At 39.9% G+C, this 18984-nt stretch overlaps 1 protein-coding gene across 2 annotated transcripts in view; it reads left to right on the top strand.

Annotated features, from left to right (window-relative positions):
• Nucleotides 1–18984, top strand: part of LOC142985086 (unextended protein-like) — a 46963-nt gene that overhangs the window by 16216 nt on the left and 11763 nt on the right. Inside the window, exons 2-13 of one of the 2 annotated variants that reach the window (XM_076133040.1) lie at nt 956–1402; nt 1730–1832; nt 2907–3479; nt 4669–4785; nt 5449–5620; nt 8579–8770; nt 9588–9734; nt 10200–10340; nt 11299–11438; nt 12814–12940; nt 13627–13756; nt 14507–14603. In XM_076133040.1, the coding sequence (XP_075989155.1) occupies nt 956–1402; nt 1730–1832; nt 2907–3479; nt 4669–4785; nt 5449–5620; nt 8579–8770; nt 9588–9734; nt 10200–10340; nt 11299–11438; nt 12814–12940; nt 13627–13756; nt 14507–14603 (2386 nt within the window). Of the gene's footprint in view, nt 1–955; nt 1403–1729; nt 1833–2906; nt 3480–4668; nt 4786–5448; nt 5621–8578; nt 8771–9587; nt 9735–10199; nt 10341–11298; nt 11439–12813; nt 13273–13626; nt 13757–14506; nt 14604–18984 lie in introns of those variants that run through there. The other variant, XR_012960181.1, reaches the window with a different exon arrangement.

Genomic DNA, 18984 nt, shown 5'->3' with positions numbered 1-18984 from the left:
ATCACTTTTTTTTTCACGAACCATAGTAGATAAATTTTTTTGCAGAAAAATATATTTTATCAACTAAACTAAAGTAGGCTTATCTCCAACTAGAGTTAAGTTAGGGGTATATAAGTCAATTGAATCACATAATATATCTGAGACCGAAAAGTGTCGAGAGTAATTCAATTTCTCCATTAGTTAACCCACATCAGTTCGCGTGTCAATTGAGGTCGGATTGTGCCCGCAAACCGATTCTGACCCTACTAGCAATTGATTATGTAACGTACATCTACATACATACATAGTTTATTAACATACATAGGTGTAGAGAAGTGTAGGACTTTAGGATGTAGATTGTATTCAAATCTATTTTGGTAGGCATAAATATTGGTATTTTTCGATTTTAAACGCTCGCGACTTGTATATGTCGAATTACATCGTCCGTGGTCGGGGCTGACTGAAACGTCGGGTGTACAAGTAAGGTATTCTAACCTTTAATTTAAATACCTTTAATTTAATTATATACGCGTTTAAGACCCGTTACATTATAATGTTATTGGTGTTTTTCATCATAAGAAAATTTTATTGATAGTTTTGACAGATTGCCTTTGTGGAATCTGCCAACAATATATTTTGTTTTTATCCACGGCTGTCCCACTGCTGAGCAAGGGTCTCGACTCGAACGAGGGAAAGATTTGGCCTGGAGTCCACCATGCTGGCCTAGTACGATTTGGGAACTTTGCGTATGCCCAAGAAATTTATTAAAGAACTTGCGTGCAAGATTTCATTACTAGGTTCTTCACCGTTAAAAGCCGAGCTCGAACCTTCGACCAGTTGCGTGGGAGTTGTCAACTGACACCACTCCGTTATCGCTGCTTAGTACTATAAATAGATACCTTAGAGATACCTTAACTAACATAACTTGTATTTGTTACAAAATACTTAAACTTACATACCTTTTTATTTGTTACAGAACAACCGAAGCCCTAACCCGTGATAAACAAAGCCAAGAATGGTCAGACCTCTCTCACGATACGGACGTGAACTACCTCCAAAACGTCCCAAGACTCACAAGAGACGAAAAAAACGACATCGAAGTACTATATAACGACAATTACGTGCCTTTAAGCCAAATAAACAATATAAATATTCCATTAGAATACCAAGATGTTGAGAGCGGAAATTCTATTGAAAGATTCAAGAGAGGTGTTCAGAATACGTCTTCTGCTACAGAAAGGGGAGAGGAGGAAAAATATAGGAAAACAAGACAGGTGACCCCAGAAATGGATTTTACGAGTGTCAAAGCTGATTCTGTTGATATTTATATCGAAGGTCTGAGGATTGAAGACTCTGATAAGGAGCCGAAGATCATTGATGATGGAGTGCCTAGTGTGCTGGCTGATAGTGGAGTTACTTTAAGGTGAGATTACAAAGTTATAACAGGCGTACGATTTTCTATACAGAAGTGAGTTTTTGATGTTTCATAGGGAGTAGCTGATTTGACTGGTGGGAAAATACAGTATAACAGAAGATTGAAGGGTATCGTGTTATCCCAGGTAATTGTGTTGTGGAGGTCCGATAGACAGTCGTTTCATGTAAAATACTGGTATTCAGTTGCATTCGGTGAGACTGGAAGACGACTCTAACCTAGTTTGGAGAAAGGCTAGATTGATTTGATTTTGTACCCTATGTTGAAAATCTTTGCTGTTTTGCAACTTTCTATATTATCTTGTATTATTTGTCCTAGATTGTTCGGCGCCGGTCTAACTTCAAGAACTGTGATCGCGTTCACTCATGAAATACAGAATTTTGGACAACCATGCAAGTTTTTACTGAAAGGAGAGTATATGGTGAGTTTACTTTAATTAATACGTTTGTTACACACATATTATGTCGGGGAAAAAGTCTTTTCGCATTATAGTATATATGAACTTGTAATAAAATCTCTTTGGCTTCAAGAATCACAAATGAGTACACAGTTCATTAGGTTTCCTTCAGTGAGCTCGTGAGGTCCCAAATATCGACCTGTTTTGTGTAGAGAAAAGATTTTGTTACAAGTTCATACATACTATAATGCGAAAAGACTTTTTCCCCGACCTAATATTCAGTTCGGCAATATTGATCGAACAACAAAACCGACTCGACTCACTTGTTCGGCTTGTGCCGATCGGGTTCATCTCCACATATTTGGTTTTGCCGCTTAGTTAGACGTATTATGCACTATGCCCGACTCGGGGTTCGAAACCGAGACCTCATAATTAGCAGTAGGATGCTCTACCGGTTGCGCCATAGATTGATTGTGCCGGTTGATTAAATACATAATTTAGTTACTAACTTTCTTTTTATTATTATGTTTTCTCTGCTAGTAATACGGTTTTATATATTTATTTTCGCTATCAACGAACATATGTGTATACAAATTACTTTCTATTACAATTACGTGATCGTCCATTTCATGATTAAGTCCCTGAACGTTTAAGCTAATCTTTCAAACACACCCACATTTTTACTATGGGTTCTCGAAGGTAACTCACTTCAAATTGTGCACTCGATTTGATAGTTAATTCAATAATAAAATTTTGGAATCTTGTAACAAAGATTGAATTTTTTGGTTGGATTATTCTGACAACATTTTTCGCTGTAATGTATCCATCAATATTGACCATGGGTGAATAATAAAACTGTGTGACGATGTAATGCATATAATATACACAACAAATTCTACAACTTGTTCTTGTTTATAGGCAAAAGGCGAAATCGTTGTCAATTCAGCAACGTAGGAATTTTTTATCTCTTTATTGTTTAATTTAAATGCAAACTCCCGTATTCACGCCATCCACTGTTGCACACAGTTTGATGTTCCACGGAAAAAAATATTATTTAAAATTCATACTTTTATTAACTAATTACTGTTTCTTCCACAGGTAAAAGAAGGCTCCCTAGGCTACAGAACAGCGCTTTTCGAAATAATCGCCCCTTCACCGATCCCAGAAGCAAAACTATACATATGCGCTAAAAACCTAAGAGCAGGGGTCGACGACCCTTTCAAAGACGAAGAGAAATACCTTCACCAAGGCACAGAGTCTTTCAAAATGTTGGCGACACACAACACACTACTACCTCTATGGGTTTCGTTAATCCTAATTCTCACTTGCCTGACATTTTCAGCGCTATTCTCAGGCTTAAACTTAGGCCTTATGTCCTTAGACCGCACCGAATTAAAAATTATATCGAATACAGGGACGGAGCAAGAACGAAAGTATGCCAGAGCTATTATGCCGGTTCGAGATCACGGAAACTATCTTCTGTGTAGTATTTTACTAGGCAATGTGGCTGTTAATTCGACTTTCACGATTTTGTTAGACGAATTAACTTCGGGGTTGTTCGCTGTGATATTTTCTACGCTCTCGATCGTGTTGTTGGGTGAGATTACGCCGCAAGCGATATGTTCGAGACATGGGCTCATGGTAGGGGCGAAGAGTATCATGATTACTAAGGTTAGTTGTTTGGTCAATTTTACGCCGGCTCCACACGTTGGCCCCAATATTGGCCCCAACGCTATTCTTTCAAAGTGTGGATCTAGAAAATGGCATTGGTCCCAATGTTGAAGCGAGCGCTGGTAGTTGGCTCGTGTCGGTTTCGTCAAAGGAATCAGCGCCAACGCTCGTGATCTGACGGGACAGAACTAGTTTATTAGCCAACGTGTGTACGCCTCACCGAGTTTGCAGTCCAACGTTGGTACGAGCGTTGGGACCAACATGTGGAGCCAGCCTTATGGTCATTGTAGTAGTGTTTGTTTACGTATAAAGTGGTGTAGTAATTTTGTTTGTTTATATAATAAGTGCTTTGAAACTTAAAAATGAATAACTAAATGTGGTACTGACCGCAAATCTCAAGAGCAGCTGAACCGATGTCGCTAATTTTTTTTTCTAATTATTTCTTGAAGTACGAGAATGGTTCTTACGAAGAGAAATAATTAATAAATAATAATGAATTTAAGCCATTAATGTCCCACTACTGAGCAAGGGTTTCCTCCCAAACGAGGGAGGGATTAGGCCTTGAGTCCACCACGCTGACCAAGTGCCGATTAAGGACTTTGCTTGCCCTCAATAAATGTTTTTAACGAATTTTAGGCATGCAATGTTATGCAACATGAATGTGATGTTAGAACAAATGATTATTATTTTCAATACACACATTACTTGTAAAAGTCATTGGTGTGTTGCCTCGGGTACGTACCGTCGACCACTTGAGTGGGAGGTACCAATTTATACCACTCGGCTATCACTGCTGTATAATATTTATAAAATAAAGCGAGCAGTGATAGCCGAGTGGTATAAGTTGACACCTCGCACGCAAGTGGTCGCAGGTTCGAACCCGAGGCAACACACCAATGACTTTTCCAAGTTATGTGTGTATTAGAAATAATTATCACATGCTCCAACGGTGAAGGAAAACATCGTGAGGAAACCTTGCATGCCTAAAATTTGTTTAATACATTTATTGAGGGCATGCAAAGTCCCCAACCCGCACTTGGCCAGCGTGGTGGACTCAAGGCCTAAACCCTCCCTCATTACGGGAGGAGACCCTTGCCCAGCAGTGGGACAGTAACGGGTTAAATTTATTAATATTTATATTTTGAAATAAATCTAAAATGTAAATGATCATTAAACTTTTGTTCAACAGGCAGTAATGGCGTTAACAGCGCCTCTAGCGTTTCCAGTTAGCAAGCTGCTAGACTACTTCCTGGGTGAAGAGATCGGCAGCGTGTATAATAGAGAGAGACTTAAGGAACTTGTCAAGGTGAGATACTAATATTTATTTATTTACTTTATATACAAACGTTGTATAATGGCGGACTTAATGCCAATGGTATTCTCTACCAGTCAACCTACGGGTGATGCAGAGATAAGAAGAAGTAGGTGTATAATAGAAGTGAAGGAGTGAGTTGAACAAGATAAACAAATAGTTAAGAGAGATGAGAATGGAAAGAAGTATACAAAAATACATATATGGTGATAAATACACATAGCTACATACATACAAAATATAATACTGGGTACACAAATAATATTATATTCACTTTTTAGGGAAAAGAGCGATATACATAACATGAATAGACGAAACAAAAATAAACTTTCTTATTACAGACACTTTTACTGTTTTATATCTATAAGTTTTCTTTAACTTCTTTTATTATTATCCTTAGTGTTTACTGCCAGTTTGAAAAGAGGTTATGACAAGAAATCAACTAAATTAAGTTTACATTAAGAATTATAAGTGAATAGCTATTGGCTTTCCATTTAATAATTCTATATTATGTGTAGCGCAATTTACCAATAGCTCTTCGGGGTTTGTAAAAAAAAATATTTTTCAGATTATTAATAGTCGTTGTAATGTAAGTTTGTGATTTTTCTTTAAAAGTCTAGTGCATCAGGAACTAAAAACCTTTCTATTTATTTTCAGGTAACTACAGATGTAAACGACCTAGACAAGGACGAAGTGAACATAATATCGGGCGCTTTAGAACTGCGCAAGAAGACCGTGTCAGACGTGATGACTAAACTGGAGGACGTGTTCATGTTGCCTATTAGCTCTGTACTCGACTTTGAAACCATGTCCGAGATTGTTAAGTCTGGTGAGTAACTTTAAAGTGGTTTTTAGTAGTTTTAGTAAAACTTAGGTATGTTGTATGGTCCTAGAATGATGCCTTGGGAAGTACTTAATAAATAAGGTATGGTCCAAGATTGCATCCTTGGAGAGTACCTTATGTCTAAGGAGTGGTCCCAGACTTGTATTTTGAACGACACCTAATGATTAAGGACTGGTCCCAGAGCAGTGCCTTGTAAGACACCTAACGATTGCGTAGTCGTCCTTGGGTAATGCCTTGTAGGAAATAATGATTAAGTAGTTGTCCGTAAGTAGTGCCTTGAGTGACACCAAATATTTTAAGTATGGTCCTACAATAATACCTTGGGGAGCACCTAATGCGTAAATAGTGGTCCCAGAGCAGTACCTTGTAGGAGACCTAATGCCTAAAGTCTGGTCCCTAAGAAGTTCCTTGCACTACCCCTAGCCTCTGAGATGTACTCCTAGAACAGTACCGTGTACGATACCTAACAGCCGCGCGAACCGATCTCTGAGGGAAAGCTACGCTTACCAATGTTGTTCTGTGGATCGGTGACCTTCTTTTACCTTTCGAGTTTCTCCTATTTCGGAAGGCACGTTAAATTGTCCCGGCTGTCATTTTCGAAGATCTTTGACAGTCGTGAACAGTAGTCATAAGCTTGAAAGTCTGATAACCCCAGCCTAGGTAACTGTGTTGTAGAGATCAGATAGACAGTCGTTCCATATAAAATACTGGTACTCAGCTGCATCCGGTGAGACTGGAAGCGGTCTAGGCTGATTTAGACGTTATACCATAACATTACACCATGAGCCATTCGCATAGATCTGGCCCTTGTCCAAAGATTTATTTATACGTAGACTGTGTTAAGAGCCATATTTAGAACTTGTTATGAAATCTTACGTGTATTTGGTCATTGTGAATAAGATTATATAACTACAAGTTCCGCCCGCGACTACGTCTGCGTAAAATAATTTCCCGGGGTCTTAAGTATCCTGGTTATAAGCTATCATCATCAGTCTAGCCTTTTTTCCAACTACATTGGAGTCGGCTTCCAGTCTCACCGGATGCAGCTGAATACCAGTATTTACATGTAGCGACTGACTATCGGACCTCCACAACCCAGTTTGGTTATAACACGATATCCTTTCTGTAAGACTGGTTGTCAGACTTTCAAGTTTCTGACTACTGTTGACGACTGTCAAAGATCTTTGAAAATGACACTCGGGACCCACAATTTAACGTGGTTAAAGGCCATATATCATCACGCTACGACCAATAGCAGCAGAGTACCAGTAAAAAATGTTCCTAAAACGGGGAAGATTATGACCCATTTCTCTTTTACTAGCTGACCCGCGCAACTTCGCTTGCGTCACATAAGAGAGAATGGGTCAATTTTTTCCCCGTTATTGTAACATTTTTTACTGGCACTCTTCTCCTACTTATCTTAGCGTGATGATATGTAGCCTATAACCTTCCTCGATAAATGGGCTATCTAACACTGAAATAATTTTTGAAATCGGACCAGTAGTTTCTGAGATTAGCGCGTTCAAACAAACAAACAAACAAACTCTTCAGCTTTATAATATTAGTATAGATGTGACGCAAGCGAAGTTGCGCGGGTCAGCTAGTGATAAATATACAAACAAATAATCTTGTTTTTGACAGAACAATACCGGAGCTAATTTATAATAGAACTACTTAGTAGTACATTATCATAAATACACTGTTTATTTCAAGGTAAACTCAGATTAGGATCTTGTTAAACTACGATTTAAACTAGACAAGATAATTGAGGCGCCTTACAATAGATACATAGATAATACTTTAGCTACGGTCTTCGATAGATAGATTTTATAATACAGCCAATATGATAGTTAACTGGGTTAACAAGAATAATTAAACCTGTAGCTCGTTTCTCTACTACTATTGACTACCGACAACCGAACTGTCATCGAGAAATTTTGTATGAAAATCTGATCAGCGCCTCTGACGAGTGTCGTAGGAAACATTTTGGCAGCACATTCTAAATGTCAAATGTCGATAGCTAGCCGGTTGTCGGTAGTCGATAGTAGTAGAGAATCGAGCCACCGTACTCGTAAAAGGTTAGTCTGACAACCAGTCTTACCGAGGGGTATCGTGTTATAATCCAGGTAACTGTGTTGTGGAGGTCAGATAGGCAGTCGCTGCATGTAAAATACTGGTATTCAGCTGCATCCGGTGAGACTGGAAGCCGACTCCAACATAGTTAGAAGAAAGGCTAGGTTTATATGTATTGCCTTTTTTATGATGTATGCCACTGAATAGAACTGTCTCTATGGTCTCGAGTCTCACGAGAATCACCAGTTTCATTAATATTAGTTCTAATTCGCAGTTTGGTTACGTGCCCGGTATACGGCAATATACTCGCCCCCTATTACATGGGAACATTGTTAATGACGAAACGTGATTAACTCATATAATCAGGCCGTTATAAACGTGCGAACTACGCCATAACCAAAAAAAATACTTAAACAAATGTGAAAATGTGTAGTGAGTGAGAGACTCCGATAAAATGACAACACTTACCCCCGGTTTCTGAGGTACGGTACTTTATCTATAATAGCGTTTTTTTATATGAATTTAAACACCATTGAATAGATAAACTACCGCTAAATGTAACTCAGAAACTGGCGGTGCGAACAATCGCACGTTTGAAATGGCCCGAGTATAGGTACCTTTTTTTTTTTCTTTAGGATAATGCATTACTGCATGTCCCGCTCCAGGGAGGAAACGGGGGTCTGTCGGGCTCTCCTGCCCGCTAAGTCCCGGCATAAATTTGGGCATACCGACTAAAAACCTGACGGTGTTCCTTCAACAGTCACCATAAAGTGGCCAGGACGCGGTACCTCCAAATGGATACTCCGCGTCCCAGCCGGGAGTTCCCTGCCTAATTTCAAGGCACAATCTTGAAGAATTTTCTTTTTGCAGGTTACTCCCGTATCCCGGTGTACGAAGGCAGTCGCACCAACATAGTGACGGTGCTGTTCATCAAGGACCTGGCGTTCGTGGACCCGGACGACAACACGCCGCTGCGCACTCTCTGCCAGTACTACCAGAACCCTTGCAACTTCGTCTTTGAGGATGTCACGTTAGATGTCATGTTTAAACAGTTTAAAGAAGGTATGTAAAGACTCCCACTAAACTTATTTTTTTCGAACGAAAATTGCTATTGTAATAAACTGAACAGAATTTTCCCATCACCAACTTTCTCATCATACAAAGCTATTTGGGACCCCATCCGAGTGTATTTGCAGACATTCGGTTAATCTCCCCACTTTCAACCTCTACAATTTTGTGACGGCTCAACCGATTTCCATCAAACATGTCTAAGAACACTCTCACACAAGTCACCTTTTATACAAAAAAGCTAAATTGAAATCGCTGTATCCGTTCGAGAGTTATGATGCACAGACAGACAGACACGTCAAACTTATAACACTTCTCTTTTTGCGTCGGAGGTTAAAAATAAAATGCAAAGCCTATAATCCCCTTTATTAAATAAAGGGGATTATCGGCCAGTTTCTTTATACATATCAAAAGTAATTAAATTGCTAAAACCATTAATTTTTACTTGATATAAAGTAAAGCCAATTCTGCTTCTATATAAAACTACTAGCTGACCCGGCAAACGTTGTTTTGCCATAAAAATTAAATAAAAAAACATTGTCCAGCTGACAAAATTGTGAATCTTAACCATTCTCAGATCCCCTTGAACACACACAAAAAATTTCATCAAAATCGGTCCAGTCGTTTAAGAGAAGTTCAGTGACATACACACTTACAGAATAATTATATATATAAAGATTAGTAAAATCGTGAAGAAACAAATTTGACTGTTATTTTACTTTACCCCTATACTTTGGCTGTTACTTTTGATGAAGAAACTGACTGGTTTTCAACTCACTTATGTCACCGGTGCTCTGTTTATCTTCTCCAGGTCACAAAGGTCACATGGCGTTCGTCCACCGCATCAACAACGAGGGTGAAGGCGACCCCTTCTACGAGACCATAGGCCTGGTCACTCTAGAAGACGTCATTGAAGAGATGATACAGGCTGAGATTGTTGATGAAACTGATGTATTCTGTAAGTAAAACACTACCTATTAGGTCTAAGTTATGTTTCTAAGGGTCTAGGTCACTTTTGTAAAGGTTAAGGTCACATTAATAGAGGTCAAAGATTAAGAAAGCTAAGGTAAATGACCTTTTGTGTCTAAAGTTGACTTTGAATTAAGGTCATTGACCTCTTAGTTAAGGCAATTGACCTCTGAGTTAAGGCCATTGACCTCTGAGTTAAGGCCATTGACCTTTGAGTTAAGGTCATTGACCTTTGCGTCAGGGTCATTGACCTTTGTGTTGGGGTCACTTACCTGTGTGACAAAAGATGCACCTGTACGTTAAGGTCGTCGACCTTTCTAACATATCACTCAAGGTAGCTAGCCTTCTAGTATTAAAAAATAATATTTCAAGGTACAAAACCCATAAAAAGTAAATTTTCAAATACAATTATTATAAAATATGTGAAACTAACGCCATCATCTTTACCCAACAGTGGACAACCGTACGAAACGTCGGCGGAACAAGCCGTCGAACAAACTGCAAGACTTCACCGCGTTCGCTGAGAGACACGAGAATCAGCGCATACATATATCACCACAATTGACACTCGCTACCTTCCAGTTTTTGAGTACCAGTAAGTATTAAATAAAATGTGCTTCTAACTGATATTTGGCTACGGCGGCCAACGGTGCGGATCTTTGTTGACAGTGTGTGTATAAACAGTTACGCTCTCTATTATATCACTCTCATAGTGCGGTGTGACGAATAACTGACACGATCAATGAGAGATCTATAAGAAGTGTATAACAACAATTTTCAGATAATACCTTTTTTGGCCCAACAAACAATTCGAACCTGAGACCTTTCGGCGGCAGTCGCATACACTAACGACCGCTTCACTATTGTACTTCCATACTAAAATATATTTTTGACATTGAGATTTGCTGATTTGACTAGCCGTCAACTACTCTTCTAATTTCATTTTTTATTTAAACCCTTTACTGTCCCACTGCAAGGGTCTCCTTCCACGAACGTCTCTTACACGAGAGACCCCTGCCCATCTTTTGGAAGTCTATATTGAACAAAATTTACAAACGAGGGGCAGGTGTTAGGCCTTGAGTCTATATTTAACTGTTGTTGCATCACGATGTTTTCCTTCACCGTTATAACAAGTGATCATTATTTCTAATACACACATCACTTGGAAAAGTCATTGGTGTGCTGCCTCGGATTCGAACCTGTGCCCGTTCACTGGGAGGAGCCAACTTAAACCACTCGGCTATCACTGCATTACTATGAACTGCACGTTTGGCGCAGTGATTAATGTGGTCACCTCGCCGTGATAACCGTAGCTCCGCGTGTGGCGGGATCGAATCCCACCAGGGACAAATCTTTGTGTGATGAACACGACTATTTGTTCTGAGTCTGGTTGACAATTTATCTATATAAGGATGTATTTAGAAGTATATAAGTATTTTAATCAGTTATTTGGTTACAGTACAAGCTCTGCTAACTTTGGAATCAAATAACCGTGTGTGAGTTGTCCAATGATATTTATATTTTAACATATTGTATTTTTCTTTGTAACCCAGGTGTGGACGCATTCCGTCCGGACACAGTATCGGAGACGGTGCTCCGTCGTCTGCTGCGTCAGGACGTGATACACCACATCAAGCTCAAAGGCAAGACCAAGAAGGACCCCACTACTTATGTCTTCCAACAGGGGAAACCGGTGAGTCACAACCTACTAGTATTATAAACGCGAAAGTTTGTGAGTATGTATGTATGGATGTTTGTTACTCTTTCACGCAAATATAGCTGAATCGATTACGATTACATTTGGTACGTAGGTAGCTGAAGACTCAGAGCAACACATAGGTTTTTATCCCGGATTTACACGGGGAATTAATAAAATCATTTCTCTACACAAAAAGCTCGACATTTGTGTACCTCACGAGCTCACTGAAAGAAACCTAATGAACCGTGTACTCATTTGTGAATCTTGAAGGCAAAGAGATTTTATTACAAGTTCATACATACTATAATGCGAAAAGACTTTTTCCCCGACCTAATCTATACTAATATTATAAAGCTGAAGAGTTTGTTTGTTTGTTTGAACGCGCTAATCTCAGCGCTAAACGGGGATAATTATGACCCATTCTCTCTTATGTGACGCAAGCGAAGTTGAGCGGGTCAGCTAGTATACATATCCAGGGTGTCCCAAAACTCAACGATAATCTGAGACCGGATGAAAGGCCAAGTTATACCACTTCTAGGAAAAATAAACAAAAAATCCATATCATATAGTTCAGCAATAATAGACATTTTTCAAAAAATTTGAAATTCCACACCCTTGGTCGCATTTTCAAGTCCTGTGACCACCAATGTCACAATTTCACTGTGTTTTTTTTAAATTTTGTGATCTTCAATAAATATGCTATTAATTGTAAAACACACATAAAAAAAAGGTAAGTTTTAGTGAGTCATGGTTTTCAAAAATATCGTTAGTTAACTTTGACGCTTCATATTGAAAAAAAAAAAAAAAAAAAAAAGTACGACACTACCCTTGGCAAGTTATATCAAAAGTTGGCGCATTTAATCAAGATTTCAAAATGGTGCAACACTTGCCACTTTTCTTTCCATTAAAAATGTTATTTTTATTTGAACGAAGAGTGTCCTCGCAGATGGATCGAAAGCAGTAGTTCAATCTTATGACTTTCTCGTTCCCCCGATCAAAATCCAGTAAATATTTTTGACTGGGAATGCATAAAAAAAAAGTCCATTCGAAATCAATGCAAAATCTATCAGAACTTCGCCAGAAAATTGACACAGTGTCAGAAGAAATAAATGCAAGAAATTTTACTTGACTGGTGAAAAGGTCTTTTGTAAGGCGTTGCAGAGCCTGTATTCGAGCCACTTGAAAATGCGACCAAGGGTGTCGAATTTCAAATTTTTTGAAAAATGTCTATTATTGCTGAACTATATGATATGGATTTTTTGTTTATTTTTCCTAGAACTGGTATAACTTGGCCTTTCATCCGGTCTCAGATTATCGTTGAGTTTTGGGACACCCTGTATATTAATGTATGTATGTATGTGGTGGTCAGGTGGACTACTTCGTGCTGATCCTGGAGGGGCGCGTGGAGGTGACGGTGGGGCGCGAGAACCTCGTGTTCGAGGCGGGGCCCTTCACCTACTTCGGCGTGCAGGCGCTCACGCAGAACGTGGGGCTCGGTATGTACTCATGTATGTATGTATGTATGTGGTGGTCAGGTGGACTACTTCGTGCTGATCCTGGAGGGGCGCGTGGAGGTGACGGTGGGGCGCGAGAACCTCGTGTTCGAGGCGGGGCCCTTCACCTACTTCGGCGTGCAGGCGCTCACGCAGAACGTGGGGCTCGGTATGTACTCATGTATGTATGTATGTATGTGGTGGTCAGGTGGACTACTTCGTGCTGATCCTGGAGGGGCGCGTGGAGGTGACGGTGGGGCGCGAGAACCTCGTGTTCGAGGCGGGGCCCTTCACCTACTTCGGCGTGCAGGCGCTCACGCAGAACGTGGGGCTCGGTATGTACTCATGTATGTATGTATGTATGTGGTGGTCAGGTGGACTACTTCGTGCTGATCCTGGAGGGGCGCGTGGAGGTGACGGTGGGGCGCGAGAACCTCGTGTTCGAGGCGGGGCCCTTCACCTACTTCGGCGTGCGAACTAAGCAGAGCTTGTATTGTAACCAAATAACTGATAAACATACTTATAAATACATAGTTATATAGATAAATTAACAACCAGGCTCAGAACAGATACTCGTGCTCATCACACAAAGATTAGTCCCGGGTGTGATTGGAACCACACGCGGCGCTACGGTTATTACATTGACCACATATTTTTGCTAATGTAGTGTTTATCTTTGTCCCACACAGCGGAGTCCCCTACACCATCAGCGATGGGCTCTCTACAGAACATCAACATGGACTCGATGCTGCGACACACGTTCGTACCTGACTACTCCGTCAGAGCGATCACTGAGCTATTCTACCTCACTGTTAAAAGGTAACAACCGCCTTTACGCACCCGCTCTATCGAACATTCTTATAAGCGTCAAAAGTCTGTGAAAGATTTTCTTCACGGGCATGACAGATGAGTGCGGTGCATGGTCTTTCTTTTCCTCTTACACACCCTTTACACCCATGCTCTTTCACGCGCGATTGTTGTTTCATCTATACTAATATTATAATCTATACTATCTATACTTAATATTATAAAGCTGAGGAGTTTGTTTGTTTGAAAGCGCTAATCTCAGGAACTACTGGTCCGATTTGAAAAATTCTTTCAGTGTTAGATAGTCCATTTATCCAGGAAGGTTATAGGCTATATATCATCACGGTACGACCAATAGGAGCAGAGTAGCAATAAAAAATGTTACAAAAAACGGTGAAAATATTGACCCATTCTCTCTTATGTGACGCAAGCGAAGTTGCACGGGTCAGCTAGTGCGCGATAGAACGTGTGTGTAAAGGGGGCTAAAGTAACTAACTCCATATTCAGCAAATTGTTTGCCAAAGTCAATCTGCTGATGGTGTAAAACCTACCACATAGATTGTAGCAAGCTTTATACTGGGCGAATTATATCTTGCAACTACTATGCTTAATACATACCATGTGACAAACCATTCGTTAGGCTTATAGTTTGCAGCTAGTTACGGAAAAAGTTTGCTGCAATTTATTTGCGGCCAAAATTATTAATATTTTTTATTAGGTACCTACTAGACCTGTTTAATAGACTTTTTCTTTTGTTCATAGATCACTATACTTAGCTGCCAAACGCGCGACCCTAATGGAAAAGGGCGCGTTATCTAAAGGCGCTACGAACGAGCAGTTCGATACTGAAGTTGATAAGGTAAGTCTTTACCCGGAACGTCAAGCAACATTAGCGCGGATTGTATATAGATGGGTGACCGTATAGAGGTATGTTGTCTATCGAAGTATGACCTTAGTGGCGCGGTCGGTAATGTATGCTGTGTGTCTCGGATTCGAATCCTGGGTCGGGCCAAAAAGACTTTTCTGAGATTTTCTGTTAAGAAATTTTTAGAAATTGAAATAGATGGCCTGATGGCCTCGATAGAGGACATGCCACTATATGGTGACCATATAGTGGCATGTCCTCTATCGACATATGACCTTAGTGGCGCGGTCAGTAAGTGTATGCGACCGCCGTGCGAGAGGTCTCGGATTCGAATCCTGGGTCGGGCCAAAAAGTCTTTTATGAGATTTTCTGTTAAGAAATTTTTAGAAATTGAAATAGATGGGTGACCTTATAGTGGTATGACGTCTAGCGACGTATGACCTCAGTGGCGCGGTCAGTAAGTGTATGCGACTGCCGTGCAAGAGGACTCGGCTTCGAGTCCTGGGTCGGGGCAAAAAGTATTTTCTAAGATTTTCTGTTAAGAATTTTTTAGAAATTGAAATAGATGGGTGACCATATAGTGGCATGTCCTCTATCGACGTGTGACCTTAGTGGCGCGGTCAGTAAGTGTATGCGACTGCCGTACGAGAGGTCTCGGATTCGGATCCTCGGTTGGGCCAAAAAGTCTTTTCTGAGATTTTCTGTTAAGATTTTTTTATAAATTGTCCGGAGTTAGGAAGTTGAGGTCTTAGACCTCCGTGCCTCGGAGAGAACGTAAAGCCGTCAGTCCTCCCATATCGAGTTCCTCCGTGTTTTGGAAGGCACGTTAAATTGTGGGCCCCGGCTGTCGTTTTTGAAGATCTTTAACAGTCGTTACCAGTAGTCAGAAGCATGAAAGTCTCTGAAAGCCGTCACCGGTCATAAACGATGAGTCAAGCAACCTTAGCGCGGATAGTAGTATATAGTTGAAGTAGATGGGTGACCGCATAGTGGTATTGGAGCTGAGGATCTGCATGCCAAAGGTAACAGTAGTTAAGCCATCCGAATCGAATAGCATTAAACCTACTGGTAGTACGTTGGTTCTAATGGTTTCAAGCGATACCTATCCAAATTCATGCCTAATTCCGATTCCATTCCATTCCAGAATCTATGTAATTCCACAAATAATATTCCTATTTCAATGATATCTAAGAAACTGTTAGCTAAATCAGCTAGCACTGGCTCTACGAGGAATACAGACGATTTTGGATCTACCTCTCATGTAAATAAGGTTTAATTTTGTACTAAATAACTATGGACTTAAGATGTTTTTATTTTAAAGAATGTATAGTTGTATACGTTAATGTATTTAAGCTTATATACCCGTATAATATCAGTCTTATAATCCGTAAGGATAGTAAAATAAAGCCATATTAATACTATTAAATTATGTAGTTAGTGTAGAATCGTATGTACGTTTCGATCTAATGTTCAACTAAGTTGATAAAGTCCTTGGATAGTCGATAATTATCCTATATAGTCATAAAATTCACTATATAGTCAATACAGTAATTAGATAGTCATTAAATTTTTTAGCTAATCCACAAAATCACTGGATACTATAGTAGATAGTCGACAAAATAGTTGAATAGTCAACAACATTTAAAGATAGTCAATAAAAAACTGGATAGTCATCTTCTTTTATTTTATTACAGCTGGCATCCCGTCTTAACCTAATAGAATTAATGCAGACTCAAAACATGGAGTCCTCAGAGAGACTAGACGCGTACTCAGACAAGCACTCAAATAAACCCAACTGCGCTCACTGGTCGCATTGCGATACTAGGCATAAACTGGGTAATACTAATAAAAATACTACTAATATTATAAACTAGCTGACCCGCGCAACTTCGCTTGCGTCACATAAAAGAGAATAGGCCATAATTTTCCCCGTTTTTGTAACATTTTTTACTGGTACTCTGCTCCTATTGGTCGTAGCGTGATGATATATAGCCTATAACCTTCCTCAATAAATAGGCTATCTAACACTGAAAGAATTTTTTAAATCGGACCAGTAGTTCCTGAGATTAGCGCGTTCAAACAAACAAACAAACTCTTCAGCTTTATAATATTAGTATAGATGCGAAAGTTTGTGAGAATGTATGTATGTTTGTTACTCTTTCACGCAAATACTACTGAAGCGATTAAGATGATATTTGGTGTGTAGGTACCTGAAGACCTAGAATAACATATAGGGTACTTTTTATCCCGGAGTTCCTGAGGGATTTGGATTTACAAGCACTCAAATAAACCTAACTGCGCTCACTGGTCGCACTGTGATACTAGGCATAAACTTGGTAATACTAATGAAAATCCTACTAATATTATAAATGCGAAAGTTTGTGAGAATGTATGTATGTTTGTTACTCTTTCACGCAAATACTACTGAACGGATTACGATGAAATTTGGTGTGTAGGTAGCTGAAGACATAGAATAACACATAGGCTATTTTTTATCCCGGAGATCCCGAGGGATTTACACGGGAAGGGTTTCCACGCGGACGAAGTCGCGGGCGGTCTCTAGTATATAATATTTATTAATACACAAATGAATAGATATAGCCGAATGGTTCAACTTCCGTCTCCCACGCGATTGGTCAAAGGTTCGAACCCGAGGCACACACCAATGACTTTTCCAAGTGATGTGTGTATTAGAAATAATTATCACTTGTTATAACGGTGAAGGAAAACATCGTGAGGAAACCTTGTATGCCTAAAATTTGTTTAATACTTTTATTGAGGGCATGCAAAGTTCCCAACGCGCACTTAGCCAGCGTGGTGGACTCAAGGCCTAACCCCTCCCCCTTGTCTGGGAGGAGACCCTTGCCCTGCAGTGAGACAGTTAAAAAAAAGTGTTTTTATGTAGATATTAATGTAGTAAATTGTATAATAAATTATTTCAAGATGTAGCCAACACCTTTAGTAGTGATGTTATAAACCCTATTTACTATTAGGTATCTCAACGAAATCCTACAACGATATGACAAGAACTGGCCCTTCCAAATCATTGGCCAATGCGTGCGACACGGCCAAGTATTGGGCCAACTACGACCTCAAAGGGAAATACAATAGCGATTTGAACAAACATTTGAGCCAAGACGACGCCAACAATTGTGCCGAATGTATAAAGAATAATTTCTGGAACTTTTCTAGCTTGAATAAGTGTGTTGATGATTCTAAGTTAAATGGTTAGTTGTATTTTTTTATTAAATGTAGGTAATTTTGAGTTTTTATGTATGTCTGTCAGTTTAACGCCACGAATAGTTTGCTAGACATACAATTTGGAGCAAATTATTAGCTTAGCAAACTGTTTTCTCAAGACTACTAGAGTAGTGTAGAATTTGTTAAAAACTTTTAGCCTAGCAACCAAACTGCTGCAAATTATGTGCCTCCCAAGAAAACTGTTGTAATCTATTTGCTTGCCATGCCGTCTGTGGCAAACAAATAACCTAGTAAATAGTTTTGCACATGTATTTAGCCTAGTAAACAAAAGTTAAGTTAACCATATGCAGAGTTATTTGCGTTATAACAGTCCAATTTTAAATTATAAGTCTAGAAAACATTCCGTTGCAAACCATTATCCTATCAAAACGAACTACCACATCCTTTTTTTCTTGCTGTCAGTTTGTTGCAAACTATTTGCCTAGCAAACAATCCGCCACAAACAGTTTGCTATTCAATCTAACCCTACCTATCCTTATATCCCTTGTACCCTTCCTATCCTTATAGAACCAGATCATACGAAACGCAAAAAGACGACGTTCCACACGGACACGTCCCTGGTGTCCCTGCACGCGGTGTCTCCGGGGCTGTCTCCGCTGTCTCCGGCGGAGTGCGAGCGCAGGGAGGACGGCCACGAGCTCGTGCTGCTGCAGCTCGCCAAGATCATACACTTGCTGGAGACGAGGCGCGACTGACGCACCACACCACTTAGAACACGGTTTATACGCAGTTATGTCACTTAACTAGGGTCTAGTCTGATTATGAGAGGAATTTAGTAGATTTGCTAGGGTCTTCTCTCAGTTTGGGGTGAGTTCAGACCCTAGACAAGGGTCTTAGCTCAGTTTGAGAGCAACTAAGTACATTCGCTAGGGTGTTCTCTCAGTTTGGGAGTCATTAAGACACTTATCTAGGGTCTACCCTCAAAACGAGAGCATTAAAGACACTCGGCTGGGGTCTCATCTCCGATTGGTAGTAGCTAGATAGCTTGGCTAGGGTCTACTCCCAAAACGAGAGCATTTAAGACACTTAGCTGGGGTCTCCTCTTACTTTGAGAGCAGTAAAGACACTCATCTAGGGTGTTGTGTGTACGCGAGCTATAAGACGACGTTCCACA

This window comes from Anticarsia gemmatalis, chromosome 29 (assembly GCF_050436995.1).
Source record: "Anticarsia gemmatalis isolate Benzon Research Colony breed Stoneville strain chromosome 29, ilAntGemm2 primary, whole genome shotgun sequence".
Taxonomy (NCBI): domain Eukaryota; kingdom Metazoa; phylum Arthropoda; class Insecta; order Lepidoptera; family Erebidae; genus Anticarsia; species Anticarsia gemmatalis.
The sequence above is the reverse complement of the archived record's forward strand: the minus strand, read 5'-3'. Positions and strand labels throughout refer to the sequence as shown.